The following is a 23189-nucleotide window of genomic DNA, read 5'->3' as shown; positions in this document are numbered from 1 at the left end:
TAAATGAGTTTTGCAGCTGTAGGTAAATTACAAAAAGTCTTGAACATCTGTATCTTACGAGTACCTATTCAAAATCATTCTGTTTGCAAAGTTTGTTGACTACCTTCTTAAATACTGCATAAGGTGTGTAGGTACTGGGTACCTATTTCGTACCTGCATTGCCCACCTACCCATACTAATTGGCCTGGGTATAGATACCAAAATTGCTTAAAATCTTTTCGCATCATCAAGAACTCGTATGTATTGTTTAACCGTTAACGTAAGTAGTTGCCCAGTTCCCCCACATTCAAGGTACCTATCTAATTGCTTTTTCATGAAAATCTGGCAATTGACTTGGTAGGTACTTAATATATGTATCTTGACGTGTTCATCACTTCTTCGAAACCCGAAACCATTATCGTCCAGTTCAATACCTATAGTTACCCACTTATTTAACTCACGACCAATTTACCATGGCATATAATATGTATATTATTCGTACAATGTACATTGTACATCATCAGTAGTCAGTAGGTGGTAAGGTCCGAAGTACAAAGTTACAAAACACATCGCTTCAAAATGATTAATGAGCAAAAAACTTTATTTTACCAATTCTCAAGAAAAATTTAATAAAAAATTAAAAACAATGAACGTAAAGAACTAATCTAACTTGACTTAGGTACGGTAGCAGATATCATCTAAATCAGCGCATGACTCAGTTTCAAAAGATTCGAATGCAACTTCAAGCATCAGCAATAACAGCATTATTCTTCACACTTCGTGATTTTTTTGTACCCGTGCTTCCAAGTTTAAACGTTGTTTCCACTTCTTCGACGAATTTACGGTATTTGTCAGCAAGCTTCTGTTCAAATTGAGCATTTTTCAACGCCTCATCGGCAATTTCTTGCTGTCTCTGCACACCCTCCTTATACACTTCAACAACAATTTCAGCCATATGAACAGTATCAGGGTACATTCTTTTTATTACGAAATCATCAGCGGCGTTTGCGCAAATCCTAAAATCTTCGTTTGTTAGCAGCTCGACGTTAGTTCTGTTAGAAATCATTTGTTTGTAGTGTAGCGGTAGAATTTTACTACAGTTATATGGATGGTTACATATAAAGGTCTAGTCTAGATTGATATGCCCAGTACCCTCAGGGAGGTATCCATGGGGTCAATCTAGAAAATAATCCTATCTACACTTGGTCAGTCCCCAGCAGGTGTCAATTGGGGGGCTGCCCCTAAATATTATCATACAAGTGTGCTCTAAGGCTCAATCAATAGTTTAAGGCTATACCCTTGCCCTATATGTTTCTCCCCTCGAGGGACATTGTACAAGTAATATTATCATTGGATATTTATAAGTATATGAGGCATCCAACACTTACGTGAATAAGAAAGTCAAATTAACTTCAAACACTCTGTATTGTCACGAAACGTTATTACAATGGTTTATTGTGGGGTTTTTTGTGCAATTACTTTGTGTGGTATCTTGACAGTTAATTTACAATGTTTTTACTTTAAACAAGGAAAAGGAATGAGTACCTAAGTACACCTCGAGAATAGGTTGTTTTGATCTTCCGGAAGTAACCTCTTCCTGACTTCAGTGCAAATAATAGATAGTATACCAAGTCAGCTAGTATACATACTATCCCATCATCTTATGAGACTCGGAATAAAGAGTACCACTGACCCACTGTGGCCCCTGAGCTCCATATACCTGGCTAGTTTTATGTCACCAAATTAATAGAATTAATAAATAGAATCAATATGATGAAATAATATTGATGGACAATCCAGGCCCAGTCCTGCCAGTTCAACCAAGGTAGTCCAAGGGAGAACCAGGCAGGACGGCAGTAATATGAAGACTGATTTGTGAGGGTGAAAACTAGCAGAGCTCAGGGTAGAAATATATAAAATCTGGTGGGGATAAAGTGGGGGAATGGTGCGCGCGTTCCTTCTCTATTATTGGTTAATAATTACGTCATGATAAGGGCTAATCCACCCCTGAGATAAGGAATCGCGGCCCGGATATTCGCATCAGGTTGTGTAATTATGTAATATTTTTCTCCCAGTAAGGAGGTATGAATATATTTCTCCCTCTACAAATGCCCCGATTTAGGTAACAAATGAGCGGAGTAGAATATGCTACGTAAATCCCCAGTAGTTGGGAGAAAGAAATAAATAAATATTGCGAATATCCACACGACCATTGCCCCGATTTTTGTAGTGTATTATATAAGCGGAATTGTGCACTAGAAGTCAGCTGCAGTCAAATGAATGAAGTCGGAAGACAAACGAAAAGGAAAGAAAATAACTTCTGGAAAAGAGAAAGAAAAATACGTGGAGAAAAGTAAAAACGTAAAAAAGTCACAAAATGGTGCCAAGATACGCAAAAAAGAAAAAACTACAACTTAATAGTAAGTTCAAAAAACACAAAGCGTAAATATAAATATAAAAAGATACAATTTAAAAAAAAATTTCGTAAAAATTACAGATAAAAAGCAAAAAATAACATATCATAGCTGTCGAAAAGAAAAATGCAAGAAAAAACTGTAAATCTACAACAATCTTATAAAATAAGAGTACGGAAATATTCAATTCATTTCCTAATATAAGGTTAACTAAGTATAAGATAAATATAATTAAATGGAATTAACATAAAAATCTTCTTTTTCTTTTTTTTTTTTTTAGAAATCAAGAAGAACCATTACTGGCTGAGTATACCATTACCTGCACGAACAGCATCATAGTCCAAGTTGGAAAAAGTGTTCGATCGAAGAATCATCAATGAAGGTAGGTCTGATTTATCTACCGTATAATAATCAAATCTTCGTAAATGCCTACTCAACGCTACTATAACGTGAGGCAAGCTCCAGTAAATAGAGTGAGCGAGAGGATTTAATCGAACTAATATGATGTGTTCAGCCTGCTTACCCTGGTACTCGTGTACGGTGTTAACGGGGTAGCCTCCTTTTACGAGAGTAAATTTTTCATTTTGCGTAAATGTCAGATAATGAGCCGATGTAAATAATGGCAGCTTCTTGATATTTTCGTAAGTAAATAATGTTAATTCATTGCGTATATTCGATGTCGATGTCATTCCTTGAGTATAAAATTCCGTAAGTAATGCTGCAGTACTTAATGTACATCTGTAGGAGATTGATAGGTATTCAATTTCCGTCACGAGATGAGTAGGAATCTGGTTATAGCTAATGACAGGTATAGGCGATCGATTAATGTATTGTATTTGCTGCATATCGCCAATCATAATAACTTCATTGGCTTGAGATCTTAAAATAGCAAATACAATTTCACCAAAATGAAGCATGAATGCTTCGTCGATCAGTATGCGATGGTATTTATTTACATTTTTACTCATTAGGTATGAGTCGATGGTTCGATAATTACGTCGCAAAAAATGATCTTCTAATATATTAGGGTATTTAATACTTAGTCTCCTTCGAAAATCCTCAGCTCCTTCTTTAGTAGGGAATAGTACCAGGTCAGAATTATCAATGCGAACGTGATTTAAGATGTAAGAAGTTTTACCGCAACCTGGGACCCCTTGCACGATATAAAATGTAGGAATAGCCAAATAATTCAAGTCTGCGTTTTTACATATAAAAAATAAATCGTAGTCGCTCAAGACACGAGTGTCTTTGGTGGTAATCAATTTGTTGGAATCAATTTGAGCAGAGTGGCTACATAAATCAGCTAGACGTAATAAATTAAACCCATCACAAGCATATTTATAACTTCGAAATTGAGGGTTGTTAATAAATTGTTGGCTGGAAACATCGAAAATACCTACATCGTGTTTTAATGAAGGGAGGTTGTTCGAATGGTTAGAATCAGTTTCTGTGGTGTAATAAAAATGTAAATTCCTCGCATCTGAGAGAGCTTTCATCGAAGTAAAATACCATATCATGAGCTGTTCCTCTGCAGCATTCTGTAGAACTGATAAAATCATGTATCTAGGGTCATATACGTCCATCAGGAATGCAAAGAAAACCAAAATTATTACGCAAATAAATCAACGCAGTATTAGAATGTAAAAATAATAATATAATACTGGTATGTCATGTAAATGGGTAGAATATAAAATGATAAATAATAAGTTTACTGACTAGAAATCAAAAAATAAAACACTCGTGAAAAATTGAAGTAGAAATAAAAATAATATCTTCAATAAAAAAAAAATTAAAAAGTGAAAATAATGAACTAGTCTTCTAATTGGTCGATCCAAAGTGACGTAATTAGCATATCATAGCATAACTGATAATACCTTATCGAACATCGAAAATTAATACATTTTGTTTTATGTTACAGGTAGATCGAATAAAAGAAGATAATTGCGTAAATGACGGATCAAAAGAATACAATCACAACCAATTACGGGAAGTATATCGTTACATAAAATTACATATAATAAGAATATGATACTTTGTTAACGACGTCTTCTTTTTTCAGGAATGTTTTCTACCGGTGTCAGCGGACGAATCAAATGCGGCTTCATCAATCTGCGGTCTCCAAGATATGGAATCAATCCTAAAAGGATCTCGAGATGCATCGATTGAGATAACGTTGGTATTCCGCCATTGTCTTCGGCTGGTTCTTCTCTGTCGATGATTGTTTCTATTTCAAAGACGTATTTTACGCGACCAGATTCGCTGAGCTGAACCGCTTCGTATCGTAACCAGGAACGGAATGCCTTGCATAGATTTTCAGTAAGTTCGGTGCTTATCGGTGGCAATATGATAATCTGTGCTACATGAGTCTTGAGTATGAATTGCAAAAGATCATGTGCAGCCTTTTTAATGTCTTTTAATGGCTGATTAGCAGCAATCTCGTATTGTCCAAATGTAATCATAATACATTTAGGAAGCACGACGACGAACTTACGTAAATGTCTAATTAAATCTTCGATTGGTCTGCTTTCTTTCAGGAATAGGTTCTTCGTAAGTTGGATGCTGAGTGTCGGGACGTTGCTGATAGCGTGCTTAACGATACCATAACAAATGCCATCGCCGATGATCCAGTTTCCTTGGAAGTAGTACGTCGGTTCGCGAATTCCATCAGACCGTTTCAATCGTCCCATCGCGACATAGTAATAGAATTGGTAGTCGCTACAATAGCGAGCAGCGTCACTGGGTAGCTGTCGATTAATATAGAATGGTAACCCAGCTACCAGCGAATGAAATACAGCCGTCGTGACAATGCTATCGCTATTCATACGTAATTTAACGAATGTACCAATTTCAGGTAAATGGTGATAATTAATAGTAGGTTCATTACGCATAACGATACGATTTACCTTCAGACGTGAATTCTCACGTAATCTTCTGATTACAGGTGGCGAAGCTAACGGAGACGACGTACGCATAGTTGCTGGAATCAACGGTGATGAGATGCGACCAAGAGATGGTATCAGTGGCGATGTTCGAGTCGAAGAAGCTGGCTGGAAAATATCATCGAAGTCAGCATCGGAATCGTCAGATGATAACGAAGAAATCGAGTACTGGTCACATGGATTTATCGTCGGTATGTCAGTGATATCTCTGGAACAAGACGCAACTGGTTCTACTGGAACGGTAGCTACACTGGAACTCGAAGCAGCAGGTCTAACCGGAGTAGCGACTGGTCTCGGGGTCGGAGCGACGGTCATTGAAGCTTTCGACGTCGAAGGAGCTGGAGAATTGCTGCGTAACGACACGGTATCGACTGTCTTTTCATCTTTGGCTGGATCCTCTGTCAAATCAATCTCAGTCTTAATTCTAGGAACTAATGATTTGTTATCTAATAACGACTGTAATTCTGCAATCATGTTGTCTCTTTGTTTTAAGAGTAAATTAAGGTCCCTGTTTGCTTGTATAGAATTACGTAAATCTCTGTTTAATCTAGCAGTTTGAACGAATGATTCATTATTCTGAAGATTAAGCTGTACTAATTGGTTACGCGTAGCGTTGTTAATAAATAATTTAATACTGTCAGAGACAGGCGATCGTTTAATGCCAATTTCGCGTACTGTAGAGAGATTAATAAACGCAATGCACTTTTTGTAAGGGCACTTAATTTTTCGTTCTTTAAGATCTTTAGTAGCGATCATTAAGCATTTTAAATGCAAAACATGATTACAGTCTTTACCAGTCACTATCATCGAAGTAATGGAATTACCTTGCGGTGGCTCAGCCAAAGTATGGTTGCAGACAGGACACACAGCAATAATTAAATCGTCGATTAATGGAGTCTCCATAGCTGGAACAATGATGACTGGAACCACTAATGATATAAACCGAATCAAAGTAAAGCAGAAAAACCGAAGTATACTATACGCAAATACTAATACCAAAATGAATTACAACGAATAAATAGGCACAAGAAAAAGAACAAGTTAGCAGACACCTGTTGAAAATACTAATGAAGGAAGTGTAGTCTCTACCTATCGAAGTAGCATCTGAATGCAAAGGCTAGAATATGGTAGGGGAATTTTATCTAATTTCCTTATTAGATTAGCTGTCTGCAAAAGCCTATTTGAAATAATAGCCGCTGTCTGGTAATTTCTATTTTAGGGTACTTTATCAGTACACAGACAGGTAGGTGGAAATATGGCTTGCAAGGTATGTACGAGTTATCGTACATCTCAGACAGGTAAGATGTCTATCGTAGATAAGTATCCAAAAATAAATAATTATCAAGTACCTATGCAATTCTGGCATTTTGGAAATACCCATCGATGTAATTTCAAATTGAATTATGCATTATGTAATACAGAGGGGAGGGCGATATAATAGATATTTGCGTAAGTATCTTCTCGAGTTGAACATTATATTTTATTATGGAAGTATTCGGAAATACCCAAAATCAACAATATTCAATGTTACGATAATAAATTAATAGAGGAAATACCTAAAATCATTCAAACAAGAGCAAAACGTCTCTCTCTCTAATTTCAAGTATAACCCTTTCGGTAATAATGATGTGAGTATATTTTTATTCGTTTTTGGCTCTAATTATTTTCTCAAATTATCGATCTTTTCAGTTTAATTAATACTCGCATTCCCAGGTAACTATTCATAAAATTCATTCATTTTCAATGGTACGATTGCAAATATGATAATAAAAATAAAGAATAAGATTGAATACTTCTTCAAACCAAAATTTATTCTATTCGCATTAAATTATGCGAGAACGCAAAAAACAAACAATAAAAATAACGAATAACACGATTGCGTAAATAACTACTGGGATAAAATAATTAAGGTATACGTAGATGGTAAAAATAATAGCAAAATATCAGCTAATTCTAAACGTAAATCAACAATCAGCTTTTTAACGTAAATGTACATCTCATAGAGAAAACACGTACCCATTTTTCCTTAATAAATAATCGAGTATATAATAATGAGAAAACATTAGAAAACTAATAAACAATGGGAACAATTAAAATAATAAACATAAAAATACTGGCAAAAACGCCAAAAAACAAATAAACAATGATGATAATACTCACAAAATAAATCACAAAATTAGTTTTCATTGGGGAAATCGTAATGAAAAAGTGGGTAACAAGCCACGAAGGGTGGACCTTGTTGAAATCGAATTTCAGCGAGGCTCGTAATGAAAATAATATCGAATAGTTTTTCGGCCTAATTATACCGATTTCCCCTTTAAAAAACAATTAAACTAATAATACAAAAAGTATAAGCATAAACATGCTTGAACAAATTAAACAAATAAAAATAGCTCACTTTGAGCGAAAAACGAGTAAACTAATCTATATACAGGTGAAACTTACGTAAATGTCGGTTTAATCGTCGTCAGGGTCGAACAGGTGGATTAATGCCATCATCACGTCGTAATGGACGAAGGGATGGGCATAAATTATACCGGGCATGTCCTCATGATAAGGCTGGACCCGGTCCACAATCGGCTCAATAAAGTCCAAGTATTGAACACGCTCTCGGTCCAATGCCGGTAGAACGCGTCTCATCCAATCACGGTACTCTGTTCGCACCTCAGCATCCGGACGTCGCGGCGCAATTATTAGCGGAAGTATCAATATTTGGCGAACGTTTTGACGCAGCAGGAATTCGATTAGTGCCTGAGTATTTAATCGAGCGTTGAGCTCAGTTTCCATCGCAAGATCGTGTACGCCCATGCTGAGGAGGATGAAGGGAGGCACATTCAGGATATGATTTTCAATATTATGAATGAGTCTTCTCGCCGACAAAAAACTCCCTGCTACCCTCGACCGGTCCCAACGATTCTTCAGTACCGCATTCCGACGTAAGGGCTCCCTGGCGACACCGTGCGCCAGCCCATCGCCGATGACCCAGTATCCGTTAAAAAAGATACTGGTGATGGGCTGACGGTTGTCAGGTGACCAGGAGGTGAAGAGAGCGGAGTACATCTGATTCGACTGATGAATAAATTCATAGCGAAGATTTCGATCAATTCGGCCGTGCGGTTGGTATCCGGCACGATGCAAATTCGCCATGATGTTAGTACGGCGGTTCGGAAAGACTCCTCTTTGCATTTGATGACCATCTTCGCCTCCATCGTATAACCGGATCTCTCTTTCATCGCGGATATCCTCACCAGGCGCGTCTTCATCGTCCATCAGCTGAGCCGCACCTTGCGGTGGTTCAGCATTACGTACGACGTTGTGTTCAGCAGCCTGAGGTAGATATCGTGCTTCGGCTATAGCTCGTTCGCGTAATACTGCGTTTACAAAGTCGTCGCGTTGATGGTAATAATCCGGACGCAAATCGTGAAAACCCAGAGGTAATGATACACGTGGCGGCGGTCTTGGGTCCCTCGGATGTTGACGGGGAATTAGCCCGACAGCTACGGCGATCGGATTTGGGACGGGCGCTGGCGGTTGTCGATTGTCAGCTGAGCGAGCTGGAATATCATAATTGTTGAGATCCGACTCGTTGTCCGCAGCTATTTCGTTGTTAGCATCGACTGGTAAATTTACATTATTGTCGGCAGGTTCGGAATCGTTAGCGGCGACTGGTGCTACGGCATCGTTGTCAGCGACGACTGGAGCGTTATCAGCAACGACTGGAGCGTGATCGGCGGCAGCTTCGTTGATTGCAGCCGAGGCTGGTATCACCGGTGGCTGTAATTCGTTGTTGCCGTCGGTTGGGATTAACATTGCACGAGGTGGTTCAATGTCACCTTGTTCGCCTAAAACATTGAAACAAATTTGCTCTTGGTAAATTCTAATATTGGGCGGAAATAATGAATGTTTACGTGTCGAGACATAGCAAATTCCACCGTATGTTAAATTTTTACGAAATTTATAATAAAACGAATGATTTAATGAGTCTAACGTAAATAACGTACCTCCGTCGGATTCTTCGGTATCGATACGTTCGAGTTCGAAACCTTCCTCGTTGATGAGTATTACGTCATCAACGATTCTTTCGGCGGCTGCAGGGTTATTTACGGGAATGTCTGCTTCAATTAAACGCTCTACCTCGTCCATCATTTCGTTAGCTTCGTTGATCGCAGCTTGTCGCTGGAGATTTATCGGCGGATTATCAGCTGCCATAGCGGCTTGTATGGCGCGCATTTCGTCGACCGGATTCGGATCTAAATTGTTAGAATGAATAAGACTACAAAATTCACAGGGTAAATCAATAGATGAATCAATACTACCTTGATTGCGAAGTTGGCTTCGTAAATCATCAACTTCGCGCTGGAGGGTCGTGTTACGTTCGCGTAAAATCCCGTTATTTACTTGGGATTGCGTTACTGAAGCTTCAAGCGTAGTAATCTGTTGACGGTGGCGAGCGATCGTACAAACGTTACGTGGGACCTCATATCGAAAATTTAACGAATGGTAGCGTTGCCTCACGACGTTTGCTCCACAGTTTCTGTTTTGACATCGTGCCTGCATAACGACTCTATTTCCCTGAGGAGTCCTACGCTCAGTCATATCTCGGACGCACATTCGGTGGTAACAATGAGAGCATGTCTCATTCCTGACCACCTCCTGATGCTCCTCGAACGCTTCACCGCACCATTGACAAGATGGTGCACGGTAGGGATGCATACTGGAAATAACACCAAAATCAGCGTCGTTTAGGTCAACGTTATCGAAATAATAGGACAAATCTTCAAAATCAGAACGTCGATCGATAGGTTCGTCAATTAATCGAACATCAACATCATTTATATAATAAGAATGCGATGGTATGCCAGGTAATTCGTGAGAATGGTCATCATTGTTTCGATCAGAATTTCCACTTCGATTGATGGGATGGTTTGGATTTTCGAGCATGCGTATGTTATATGAATACTGGGATCCATCCCATCGTACATATCGGTATATGTCCATTACTATATTTACGGAAATACCGAATAAATGGTTTGTAGACTAATGATAAAACTAATTCTAGAATTAAATCTACCTTTCGTGAATTCCAAGGAGTAGATTGAGATGACAAAATCAACGTTCCAACACACGTCTCCGTACAATTACAAAATATCTCCAAAGAACTGGAAACACAGCCAATCCGACCGAGAAGGTGGATCTGTAGGTAAAGACAAATGTAAATATTCTGATATGCAAACGAATATTAATCAAGATAGTAATGGTCTCACCTTTGAATTCTCCAACCGAAAGTAACGTAAATCACCGAAATGATGGCAGGACGACGATTAACACCGCAAATAAAATACTTCTTCGGTAACGAAAATAATAATAGGAAATCTTCTTCCAACAATTAATCTGTACAAAATACAGTGATTAATGGTACGATTCGGCGAAATTTGCGTAAGTAATTAATCAAATAATCAGCACGTGTGTATCTAAATCAATCAGAATGAATATTTTATAAGAATTCTGGTAGAAAATGCTTCGATTTTTCTCCTCTGTTTTTTTTTTATTTTATTTTATTTTTTCTGAATAAGTCAGTTAAAGTAATTATTACGTACCAAATGCGATATTTTAATTAGGTCTTTCCTAAAAATATACCTTCATCAAGCGTGTATGGTAAGCATATGAAGTAGATGTTTTTACAGGTACGATGTACGAATAACACACGTGCTGTACAACTAATAGGTCTAATACGATGGTAATTAAACGAAAATAATGAATCACTTTACGTTGAATTAACTCCAAATAAATATCGTCGAATAACAAATCCATGCAAAGATGGCGTCGCACCACACACTGTTTGGGGTAAAAAATATTCAAATTAATAAAAATATACCTTTGCGAACTAATTATAACACAGTTGAGAACAACTGAACTTTACCTTTAACGTAGAATAACAAATTATAATAAAAAGTCGCAAAAACAGATAGAAAAATTCACAACTATACCGAGATGGTTAGAAAGTAACATCACTTGAACAAAGACAGAATACTAATGGCGTTGAATGTCGCAATAAGCTGAGCATCGGCTCGGCGACCGGTTCCAAGAAAAAGATAAGGAATGATCCTTTGTGTTCTAGAAACGTTACCGAAAACACCACCTCCTCTCTTTCTCTTCTGCCTATCGATGTTATCGCATTTGCGTCAGCTATTTGCGAGCAGATTTTTTCAAATTGACGAAATTAAACTGTCTCCGGTCAAATAGGTATAGTCGCAAAACAAATAGGTATACCAAATAAAATGCCTTTTCTTATTCAAATAAACGAATATGATATGTACAAAGTATGTAATTAGTACGCCATTCGAAATGCAAATTAATAAATTTACAATATGTACAGAGTATTAACGCATTTAGCAGACATTTACGTAAATATCGGTTGAATTTAGACATTCAATCTCCAATACGGTTCCCAATTTTGAGTAAATTTAATGATTCGAAATGCTAGTTCAGCATGAATGTTAGGGTTGCAATAATAATTGCCAACACCATCCTTATAGAATGGATCGGCTCTATCGATAACTTCTTCACAATTCCATGCAAAATCAATGATTTCCGTATCCATCTTAGGGAGAGTATTTTGGAGGAATTTTCGATATTTATTACGTAATGTCTGATCAGGTAACAAAGGGGAACGAATATTTGGCAAAATCAAAATTTCCTCTGCGCCATGATTCAGTAAATGAGCAAACAGCTCCGTCGTATTGCTGCAAGCTTTGTTGAAAGTTTCTTTCAGCATATCGTGGCTTCCCATGGAAATAATGATTCTAGGGGGTATTTTGATTTTATGACGACGAATATTGAATAGCAGCCTTTTAGCAGAAATATTTGTACCTGAAACTCGTGAGTTATCCCACAAATTTCTGACTCTCGGTTCTTCTTGTAGAACTTCTCGCACAATACTATGTGCTATTCCGTCCCCTATGACCCACCAGCCATTGATGAATGCATGACAGATATGGAGACCATCGTGCCTAGATAGTGAAATGTATCTGCTCACGTAGAAATGCTGTTGAGCGAACATAAAATGGTCTTGCAAGTCCATAGGCATGGTAGGTCCCCATCGGCATCTAGCCTCTATCAATTTGTCTTCGAGAGAGTCGTAAGTAATGGGCATAAATACGTTTTGATAGCTACCATTAAATCTGCGAACCCTGTATACGTTTTCGCCAAGGTTAATGAACCTTGGGGGTGACTGGCGACTAATTACTGACATAATTGGGAAAATTAATCAATTCGAAATAATATTTTATTTACAGGTATCGAATTAATTTTATTATTAATGGGTAATAATACTGTCTAGTATAATAAACTAGAGAATATGTAGTATAATCAAGTAGTTGAATCAATGAGCTAAAAGCTTCAGAATAATGAACGAATAATCAGCATATTTATTTAAAGAGAGAACAGCAGCGATGTGAACAACAAGAAGGTATGAAATATAATGAATACGAGAAAAAAGGTATTTGCGGAAATATCGGTTAAACTTGTAGGTAATCAACAGGTGAACTTTAAAGTGGTGGGAGGTATCTCTGACCAATCAGGAAGCGCTGTGGTAAAATGAATGAATTTCATTCGTTGATCGTGATTCAGCAAGTTCAAAATTATTGAATTTACGTTCTTATAGCGCTTTCGAGTCGGTGCAGGTACGTCTTCAGGTGAATCTGTACCTTCATCGTAATTCAAAGTTCTGCGCTTGCGCATGTTATAACGAGTATTAGCTTCTTTTTGAATATTTTCCCTCTCACCCTTTTCAGGTACTACCTTAGTCAAAATTGAATCAAATTGTTCTTGTTCTGATTCTTTTGGTTTTCTTCGATATTTCTTACGAATTTTATTAAATTCCAACAGCTTTTCATCTTCTTTCATGTCTTCAAATTTACAATACGGCTTCTTAGGAGCTTCTAGATCTTTAATGAATTTTTCCAGTAAGTCTCTATGCTCGGCGAAATGATAAATCCTCTTGCGTAATGAGCGCTTGTCTAACAAGCTGCGTAACTTTGGTTCTTTTCGCAAAATTCGAAGATGGTATAAATTTAAATAGGTAGTAATTTGCCGAACGTTAATCAGACGTCGATCTGATTTGTCAGCAATTTTCTGAACCTCATAACAATTTTTACCGGCATGAGAAATTATAACAAATGGCCCATATCTCTTTGGATACAACTTTGCTGATGCACCTTTATCAGCAGACGATAATCTATGATTAGTAATCAATACGAGTTCGCCGGGCTGGAAAATTCTGGGATCGCCAAATCGTTTGTTGTGTTTTTGCTCTCTCGACTGATTATGTAGCGCACGGCGTTCTTTAATTAATCTTATGAGCGCTTGATGATTTGACATTCGGTTAATTCGACTAATATCAAAATCGCTGGTATAAACAGCTTTACGAGCTAGTTTATCAGCTGTGAAATTTCCAAAATCGGTTCCACGAGCGTATACGTGGCTTAATTCGAAGCTTTCAAATTGTGTTTTTAATCGCATAATGTCTTTAAAAATATCCTGATGGTGGACTGGCTTGTTAGCCGAGTTCTTCCAGTCATTTTCCGACCATTTTCCAAAAGTATCATTGATAGCTGAGGTCAAATAGCGAGAATCAGAGATTACTCTCAACTTACGTACATCGTTCTTCAACATAATTTCCATAGCGGTAAGTAGAGCTACGGCTTCGGCTAAATTATTAGTTAACGTGTAATTTTTATTTTCAATACGTTCTGATATGTTTCTTAATCCATTAGGATGAAAACAAATTCCAATCCCTGCGATGGCGTCCTCAGATCCATTATTGGCGCAAGCACCATCAATGGATACCCATATGACGCCTTCAGAGGAAGTATAAACATCGTTCAGCATATCGAGCTTATCATCAATTAATTGAGAACGTGTAATCGATGGTACGTCAAGCTTCTGTTGAGCCTCTCTAAATAGACGCAATTGATACCTTGCATCAATTTCACATTTGTTAACAGGAATCTCAGTATCGAGCTCATCGATTCGCCAAACTTCGTTCGGAGGTACGTTTACATCGTTTGGAGTATTATTTATTTCCTCTTCGATTTCCTTAACGTATGTACTCCAGCCATGATGTGAGTAGGCTCCTTCAGCGTGAGTGTTTAATTTTACTCGTAAACGATTGCCAATATCACGCATAGAACGTTCAACTAAGTTAGATTGAGGATTATGAGCTGTCGAGTGGCCAATGGCAATCTTATGCTTCGTAAGTAACTGCTTCCATATAGCGTTAGTAAACTGGGTAGCATTATCTGTTATAATCTTACGTATCTTGAATTTTTTAGCTTTTATTTCCTTAATTACAGCATCCATTGCCCCAGCAACGGTTTCTTGCACGATATCCTTCAACGGAGATAGCCAAATTTTTCCAGAAAGCACATCCTTCGAAACCAATAAGTAACGAGGCTGATCTGAGTAGTTTGAAATAGGACCAAGGATATCCACGGAAATAACATCAGCTAGTGAGTATGCTTGTGTATACGCAAATTCAAGTGGCTTTCTTTCCGAGTAATTTTTATTTGTTTTACAGTGTAAACACTCACCGGTGATAAAACGAATAAGATGTTTAGCGTTGGCGGAATAATAGAGCCTGCGAAAGATAGCTTCGAGTTTATTCGCACCTACGTGACCGTAAATCTCGTGGAGATATAAGATCAAATCCTTGAATAATACATCCGGAAGTACAGGTACTTTAGTTTTATCTCTGTACGTGTACATGAGTAATTCCTTAGTATCGGTAGTATCAATTGAGTAACGTTTACTTAGATTTTCCTTGATTGTTTTAGCTGTCTCGCTCAAATCATCATCTGGTGTTTTAAGGCGTTGAACGATATTCATACATCTGGAATCATGCTTCTGTAGAATGTGTATGCGAGCTAAATGTTCCAATAATTGTGTTTTAATTCGTCCAGGAAGATCGTAATTGCCATCAATGGAATTAATACAGTTCACGCCGTTAATGGTAAGTTCTGGCGCTTGCATGCCGAACCATTTTTTATGCCTTTTTCTTAAATCGTAGATTAAATTATAGCAATTGAATAACGTTATCCAGCCCGCGGCTTTTCTATGTATTTCCGCGAGCGTTTCAAATTTGCTAACGATAGAAAATAGGTCGCTACGAACGTGTATCGTCCTTCCGTGTAACCACAGCTGTAGTTTTTTGATTGATTTAGCCAACGTATACATCTCTCGTTCAATGAGAGTGTATTTCTTTTGGTGTGGCTTAAAACTATGGCTGGAAAACATAATTATTTCGTCTTGATTTTCGTAATGCTGATATAGTACAGCATTCATTGCGTCAGTAGACGTGTAAGTGTCTAAATATAAATCAATTGTATTTCGAGGTGGAGTCAATTTGAAATCCTTCGTATATTCAATGATTAATCTTTTTACAGCTTCATCTTGACGTGGTCCCCATTCAAAGGGAACATTGTCACAAGTTAATTCGTACAAAGGAGCAATTATTTGTTGATAATTAGGAACAAATCTTCGATATAAACCAGTCAAACCAATAAATTCGAGTATTTGTATTTTATCTTTGAGGATAAATTTTCCATTCTTCGTATGTTTAGCAATATAATCGTTAAATTTATCAATCTTAGCAGATTGCTTCGAAATTGCTCCATGACTCAAATTGAAACCAAGATGTTCGGTTTCACCCTTAAAGAATGTAGTCTTTTTAGCGTTAAGACGTAAATTATTAGTTCGTAATATCGTAAGTACTTCTACTAATAATCCTAACATTTTTTCAAATGTTGCAGATCGAAGAAGAATATCATCGACATATTTCGTAATTCCCTGTTTATCTGGTATGATGTTGTTTACCATATTAACGAATACTGCAGAAGATATTTTCAAGCCGTACGGAAGTCGTATAAATTGATATACGCGACCATCAACTTGGAAAGCGCAAAACTTACGTGATATTTCAGCTAATACTATCTGCCAGAACCCCGACACGAAGTCAAGAGTACTGAACAATTTAGCTTCAGCATCTTCGGTAATGATTCTGTCAAGAAGCCCAGCTTCATTATAATTCACTTCTAATATGGGATTTAAATCCACAGGATTCAGACAGACACGTATCTCGCCACTCTTTTTGACATTCACCACGATGGGATTAATGTAAATCGAGTTAGATGGCTCAATAACGTTAGTAGCAAGCATCACCTGAAGTTCCTTACGTAAGTCATCCATTAATTTACGAGAGGGGTTGTATTTTGCCCCTCGATAACGTATTTTATCGTAAGGAATATTGAAAATTAATTCTTCTTTCTTTCCAATATATTTTCCAGGAAATCGTGAAAATACATCTTTGAATTCACTCAACGTACGATACGCAAGTTCAGATTGTTGTAAAGTAATTCTTCCAGCAGCTACAGCGTCAGCTAAATCTGCCTTCAATCTGGTAACAAATATTTCCGGTCCATCGTCGATCACACCTTCAGGTAACTTATAATAATTACTACGAGTGCTGGTACGACCTAATATTCGATTCATTTCGGCTTTATAAGCTGATTTCATCTCAGCTGAAGAAATATTTAATTTATTTTCATATTGCTCAGGTGTTAAGAAATCAACTACTTCCGTGTGAACTTTCGGCGAAGGGCGACAGATAGCTTTACCTCGTGAAATTCTGGGCTCAATTCCAAGATGCCTCATTGATTGAGTACCGATAATAAATACCTGGTTACAACCTTTAAGTACATAAAAAGGAATTTTTAATGCATGTTTCCCAAAATATAATGTCGGAACGATAATATAATCAGCTGTTTCAGCTTCATTAGAATCAGCCAAAACACAGACGGCCGGTACGTCGAGCTGAATGAATTCTAAATCATCTGGATGATTATCCATAATATACTTCGCTGTTTCCTCGGACATAATATTGGGAACTGCCCCAGAATCTAACTGAGCTGGATAGCAAGCATTACCCAAACGAAGTGGAATTACGCAGGTAATTTGATCGCTTTTATCGTGTAGTAATTGTGACATTAATGTACGATTAATTTCAGATACTTTCATAGGTGGTTTCGAAAATATCGTAGGATCCTGCGTATCGTTTGAATCTTTGCTTACGGAAATACCATTCACCATTCTAATTGAATTAGCTGGGAAATGCTTAAACTTATCTTTATCTGGTAAATCGTGAAATTCTTCGGTAACGTCTTCACTCTCTTCCTGATCGTGTATACCAGAATCGAGATTTGAGGTACAGGAAGTATTGAGAGAAGCGTCGAGTTGTTCACTCATCGATCTGTTTAAGGTACGTAACATATCCGTAGAAGCTTCGCAACTAGCAGCTGCCATGTTGTTAATTAATAATCGTAATGAATCCACAGTTACGTGACCAACGTTTCCTGTTTCGTCAGATACGTAGATAGTATCTTCTTCTTCTTCAGAAACATGTGGTTCATCGGTAGGAGATGTTCGTGGATCAATCTTTCTCTTAGTAGGATCGCAGATTTTCCTTAGAAAACCAAGTAATTCATCGCGAGCCTTAATACTAATTTTATAATCGTTAATACGATCGTCATAATAAAATAATTCCATGTTAGGAACTACCTGATCGTATTCATCGTGAGCAACGATCCATTGAGGTCCTACTGATGGATTTTTCATTAATCTGGCCAATAATTTCGCAGGTTCAGAAGCAAATCGAACGTTACGTGACACTTCTACGCTTTGGAATATATGAAGAAAATCATACCATCTTTTGATAGTCGTAGTATCGTACGAACCTTTCATAGGTCGCACTGGTGGAAATAATACGAGTATGTCTTTAAATTCCTTTTGAATTAATAAGCGTATGATTTTATCAACGTGTTTTTCTACGTATTCAGTGGTAATTGATTCGTCGTTGATTTCAAAGTCTGCCATGGAAATAATTACGTGTTTCTTCGTAAAAGTGGCGTTCTCAATTTCATGAGCCAATTCTTTTAAGATGATTACTTCCTTTAAGTAAGGTTTATGTTCAGTAATATCGGTATTATTTCCATACTTAATGAAATATGCCAATCCATCTCCGATAATTTCGTAATCATCGAGAGGATCTACGGTAGAAGAATCAGTGGAATTAATTATTGTTGTACTTCCCCCGCTGTCGTGGCAGGGGGAGTCTGCAAGTTTTTTGGCTTGTTAGCTTGAGGTTCCTCTTCCTCTTGCTCCTGTTCTTCCATCCAACGAGCATATTCAATAGCTATACCTTGTAAATTTTCGATATCAATACCAGCTGAATTTACGTTGGTTTTCGTTCGAGCTGGACCTGCCCCTGCAGCAGCATTGTTAATACCGCTGGGTCCAGGTTTAGTGTTCCTTTTCGAGTTAGCGAACTTGTTAAATCGATCTGATTGAAAGAAATTATTCAAATTACGAGGTTGCTTAGTTCCAGAACCAGTATTAGGCGTCGAGACATTGTTGCCTATTGGTGGTAACCAAAATGAATTAAAACTGGACTGTAGTTGAAACGGAGTTCCTTTATATTCTTCATGACTGGTCATTTTATCCAATTTTCGTTTGAATAAAACTCGGTTATCATTGCATTCAGCAAATTGATAAACTAAGTCTTTCGGAACTCGCATAAAAATGGTGTTTAACAGCAACGAATCGGAAATATCAGTATCAGCTAATATATTAAACCATTTCAATAATTCTGAAGCAATATCCATCGAGGAATTCGACGTAAATTGAATAGACATGAAATAATTCCTAGCGTTGAGCTGCTGTTGTTCATCCCAAGCTCTCCGTACAAAGCTATCCCTGTAATCGTAATATTTCAAATTAGGATCAACATTAACTTTCCAAGCTTTCGCTTCGTTGCTTTGAATTAATTGGGAAAATAATGAACGATATTGTGATTCGCTAGCACGTTCATCGCGCATTTGAACTTCAAATCGTTCGATGAAACCCATAACATCGTATTTGTTAGAATTATCAAGGTAAATTCCTAAATTGACGAAGTGTTTTGCTTTCAGGTTTTGTTTTCCTTCGCAAAATTCCAAATCATAACGTAATTGTCGTTGGCGAGGTACGAATCGAGATGATACCTTCTTCTTCTTATTTTTACTGAAGAATACACCAGATTGATTAAATGGATCAATACCTCCATCGTCGTCGTCGTCATCGCCGCTATCGTTACCACTATCGTCGCGTCGATTAGAGCTTTGACCACCTCCGGTACCACCAGGGGGACGAGGGGTTTTACCATACTGAGTAGGTCTAACTTCGACTATACCAGTATTTTCGTCAGCTTCGTCGGATAAATATTTACCATGGTAATTATAGTAGTAAAGGTCTTCTACTGCGTTAGATAATTCCTTCGTTACTTTTTTAGTAACAGCGTTGTCTTTATCGTGTCTAATGTTGTCCTGTTTCAGAGTTCTAATCATCTCATCATATACCTTAAACTTCTTCGCAGCTTTACCGAATTCATCGTTCAAATATTTCTTCATATTTTCGTGATCCATTCCTCGCTGGTCCTGAGCCGTGATGTAAACATCTTTGAGATCTCCTCGGGTAATTGAAATACCATTTTCAAGACCTTTAATGCGATCTCTAACTGAAGTAATTCTGTCAGAGCAGCCAGTAGCTTCTCTTTGAATCCAAGCAATGATTTCTCTAGCATGTTGAACAGTTAGATCTTCGCCTTCAGGAATTGCGTACTTATCGATATTAGGATTATTGAATGCGACTTCTGCATCAAATGGATCGAAACAATAAATTCTCTCAACTGGTTGAGGTGGTTCGATAGGTATTTCCTCTACGTCTGGATCACCAGCTCTATCGGTGTTGGTACCAATAGTTCGGTGATTAGGTCTATTAATTTCTTCGATAGTAGGAGCAGTAGGTATTGGTGGTTTACACCGTTGAATTACTGGTGGAGGTACCTCAAGATTAAACTCAGGTACTTGTTCGAACATGTCCATCCAAAAATAAGAATCTTCTTTATTTCGTAAATATTCAACATTCTGCTCGTCATCGTCATTATTAACAGCTGATATGTCAATATTAATAGGCCTGTGTTCGATAGATTTACGAAACGTAGACGTAGATGGTTCGAGTATAGTTCCATCGGGAAGAGTGTACCGAACCTTCTTTTTTCCACCTTCAGTTGAAATAGTAGGTTGAGCTAATATCGATTGATGTTGAGGTACAGATGGTTTTTTAGACGAATAAAATCTCTGTGTTTCGGACAGAAATTTAGCAGTAGGGCCTTTTTCGCTACTTTGAGTAGGATGGCCAGTTTGAGCATTCAATTTAGCCATTCTACGTGTCCAAATTTGGGGTTCATCTGTATTTTGGATAGTAGGTCTGGAACCATTCTTACTTGGATTCCCATTATGGGTACCATAGATGTCTTCTTTACTCATATTTGCGATTTAATTAATTAATTACGTAAATAAATTAATTATAACTGGAGTATTGTCAGGAATTATTCGATATTACGACGATTGAAACGAATAAAATACCAAATTATAAATAGTTTGGTTGTTATGAATAGTAATAAATAACTACTATTGTAAAATGTTTCAGATAGATTTCCGGAGAAAAATGCACTAAAAAATCGTTCAAATAGTTCCGTGAGATATAATACTCCCAATATTATCGCAGTGAAGAAGAAAACTATCTGTGCAGGTATGCGTAAATAAGTCCAGAATAATATCCACATTAATTAAATAAATACAAATTAATGTTTTATTTATTTTCCAGGATTATGTCGTAAGTATAAACGATGCAAAATACCAATAGCAGTACTTACCGGAATAATGTTATCTGATATGTGGCAAATATTCACATCAAAACTCCAAAAAATCGTATATTTCGAAGAAATATTTTCTCGGATGAATAGTCGAAATAATACGCAAATAACAAATTGAATTTATTTAGTGGTTAAGCCTTTATTCAAATAATATTCAGGATCGAAGGGGGTTGAGTCCCAATCAATGTTTGCTGTATGATGGTGAAATAATTCTAAGTCCAAACAAATGAACTGAATCAATAGTAATGAGCAGTTTATGGTAACAGAGAGCTAGGTGTGAACGAATCAAGGGTTAAAGACAAATTAACTGGTCTAGCTAACTGCTCATGTACTTTCAGCTTAAATCCGAGCCGCAAACAAGGGTGTGTCGTGATTTTTAGGGAGTGGGGGATGTTGATTCGTGCACAGGATGATGCAATAATTTTACCCTTTCGTGTTAAAAGCTGAACAAATTCTTATCTTTTCAGATAAGGGTGTCTAGACAGCCTAAAAATAGCTCGCAAATTACGAAGATATTTAGATAGGGGTGTCTGCATTCCTGTTTGGGGTTGATAACGAATCAATATTTGCCACAGGCCTCGACAAGTTGGCTAAAAATAGCTTGGTTGGGAAAATCTAAATAAAATTAATACAATGGGAACATCGTGATAAGGGATGTTAAATTCTTATCTTGTGGCTAAAAATAAATTCAACCACTGATAAGGGTGTCGTTGGTTTTTCCCCATAGTAATATTTAACTGGTTATTACTGCAACATGCAACGAATGGTTGAAAATTAATCAAATTCACCACAAATGGTGCAATAATGTTGGAAATCCCAGGCTATTTTTATCCCATGAACGTTACCTCGCTATTAGGGTAGATAACGACATGTTCAAATGCCAACTTGCGTAATTGTCGGATAACAATGGTACTTCCGCGTTGGTTTGCGAAAGGGTTTAAAAATAGCATCGTTATCTGTACGACATGTCTGGTTCAGATAAGAAAATTTCATTCTCGAACTAGCATAAGAGTGGAATTTTTGTCAAAAATTGAACGAATGATGCAATAATATTCTGAATCGCGAAATGTACAATATTTACAGGTGCGAATATTTTGAATCAAGCTGTCAATTAATAATCGATGACAGTACCTGTTTTGTGTGCCGAAAATGCTCAGTGCACAAAAACATTTAACTTTACTGTAAAAATTCCATCTCATATGCAAATGAGATGAATTTTCTAATAAATAAATCGTTCGTACTTTTCTTCTCAGTAGAGTAAAAATAGGAACGAAGTCTAGGGTAATTATCCGAATCTGGAATGGGTATTCGGACATAATATTGGGCTGGTTTGAAACGAATTCAAATGAATGATTTTAGCCCAAGTAAGTACCCATATTTTATACTGCTACATGACGAAAATGACGCATTCGGAAGTGCGGTTCGTCTATATACTTCGTGATAATTTGCCCCAGGGGGTGTATAGGTCCACCTGACGCAAAATACTTCGTGAATTTCGTAAATTTTTGCAGTATAAAATTAATATTTTTTGTGAGCATGTAGATTTGCGTAAATTAATCGATCATGATGAGTTGTTAGGTCACACAGTGATAGATATTAATCCGGATTCGTAATTTTTCATCACTGTAGACATGCGAGGGGGTATATTTGCATTCCATTTGTGGGTTATTTAATGGAATCTGCATAATTGGATTAATACCCTCGGAAGAACGAATTCGATTGAATAATGCAAATCTGATGGTAAAATGCTCAGAATTTTTCGTAAATTAATCGCTGACATACATAGAACGAATTCTATGGGCGTTGTTAACAAAAAATACATGGATACAGACTGTTCAGAAAATCCTAATTTTTCTGCAACTTTCTCTAAAAATCAATTCGTCTGCGCATACGAACCAATGAATAAATAATAGGAGAAATAATTAATCAATTCCAAAACAATTGTATCGTAAATATGACCTCGACCTTCCTAACAGACAGGTCTTGGTGGGTATGAAGAAATGGTTGGCAGCTCCAAGAGCGAGTCAAATTAGAGCTACATACTATTTCCAC

General features: G+C 37.2%; 1 protein-coding gene across 5 annotated transcripts; it reads right to left on the bottom strand.

Annotated features, from left to right (window-relative positions):
* Positions 1–7122: 7122 nt before the first annotated feature.
* LOC135833494 (uncharacterized) lies at positions 7123–12683 on the bottom strand. 5 transcript variants are annotated; one of them, XM_065347357.1, is made up of 6 exons: positions 11101–12683; positions 10597–10723; positions 10404–10526; positions 9649–10332; positions 9334–9582; positions 7123–9174 (listed from the first exon to the last, which is right to left on the bottom strand). In XM_065347357.1, exons 4-6 carry the CDS (start codon positions 10328–10330, stop codon positions 7790–7792), a joined length of 2316 nt encoding a protein of 771 aa, XP_065203429.1. In that variant the 5' UTR covers positions 10331–10332; positions 10404–10526; positions 10597–10723; positions 11101–12683; the 3' UTR covers positions 7123–7789. The 5 variants fall into 5 exon arrangements, with proteins under 5 accessions (XP_065203429.1, XP_065203433.1, XP_065203432.1 ...); XM_065347361.1 differs by having other exon boundaries at positions 9649–10046; XM_065347360.1 differs by having other exon boundaries at positions 10404–10723.
* Between the last annotated feature and the right edge of the window lie 10506 nt (positions 12684–23189).

The sequence above is a fragment of the Planococcus citri genome, chromosome 1, assembly GCF_950023065.1.
Source record: "Planococcus citri chromosome 1, ihPlaCitr1.1, whole genome shotgun sequence".
NCBI lineage: Eukaryota > Metazoa > Arthropoda > Insecta > Hemiptera > Pseudococcidae > Planococcus > Planococcus citri.
The sequence above is the reverse complement of the archived record's forward strand: the minus strand, read 5'-3'. Positions and strand labels throughout refer to the sequence as shown.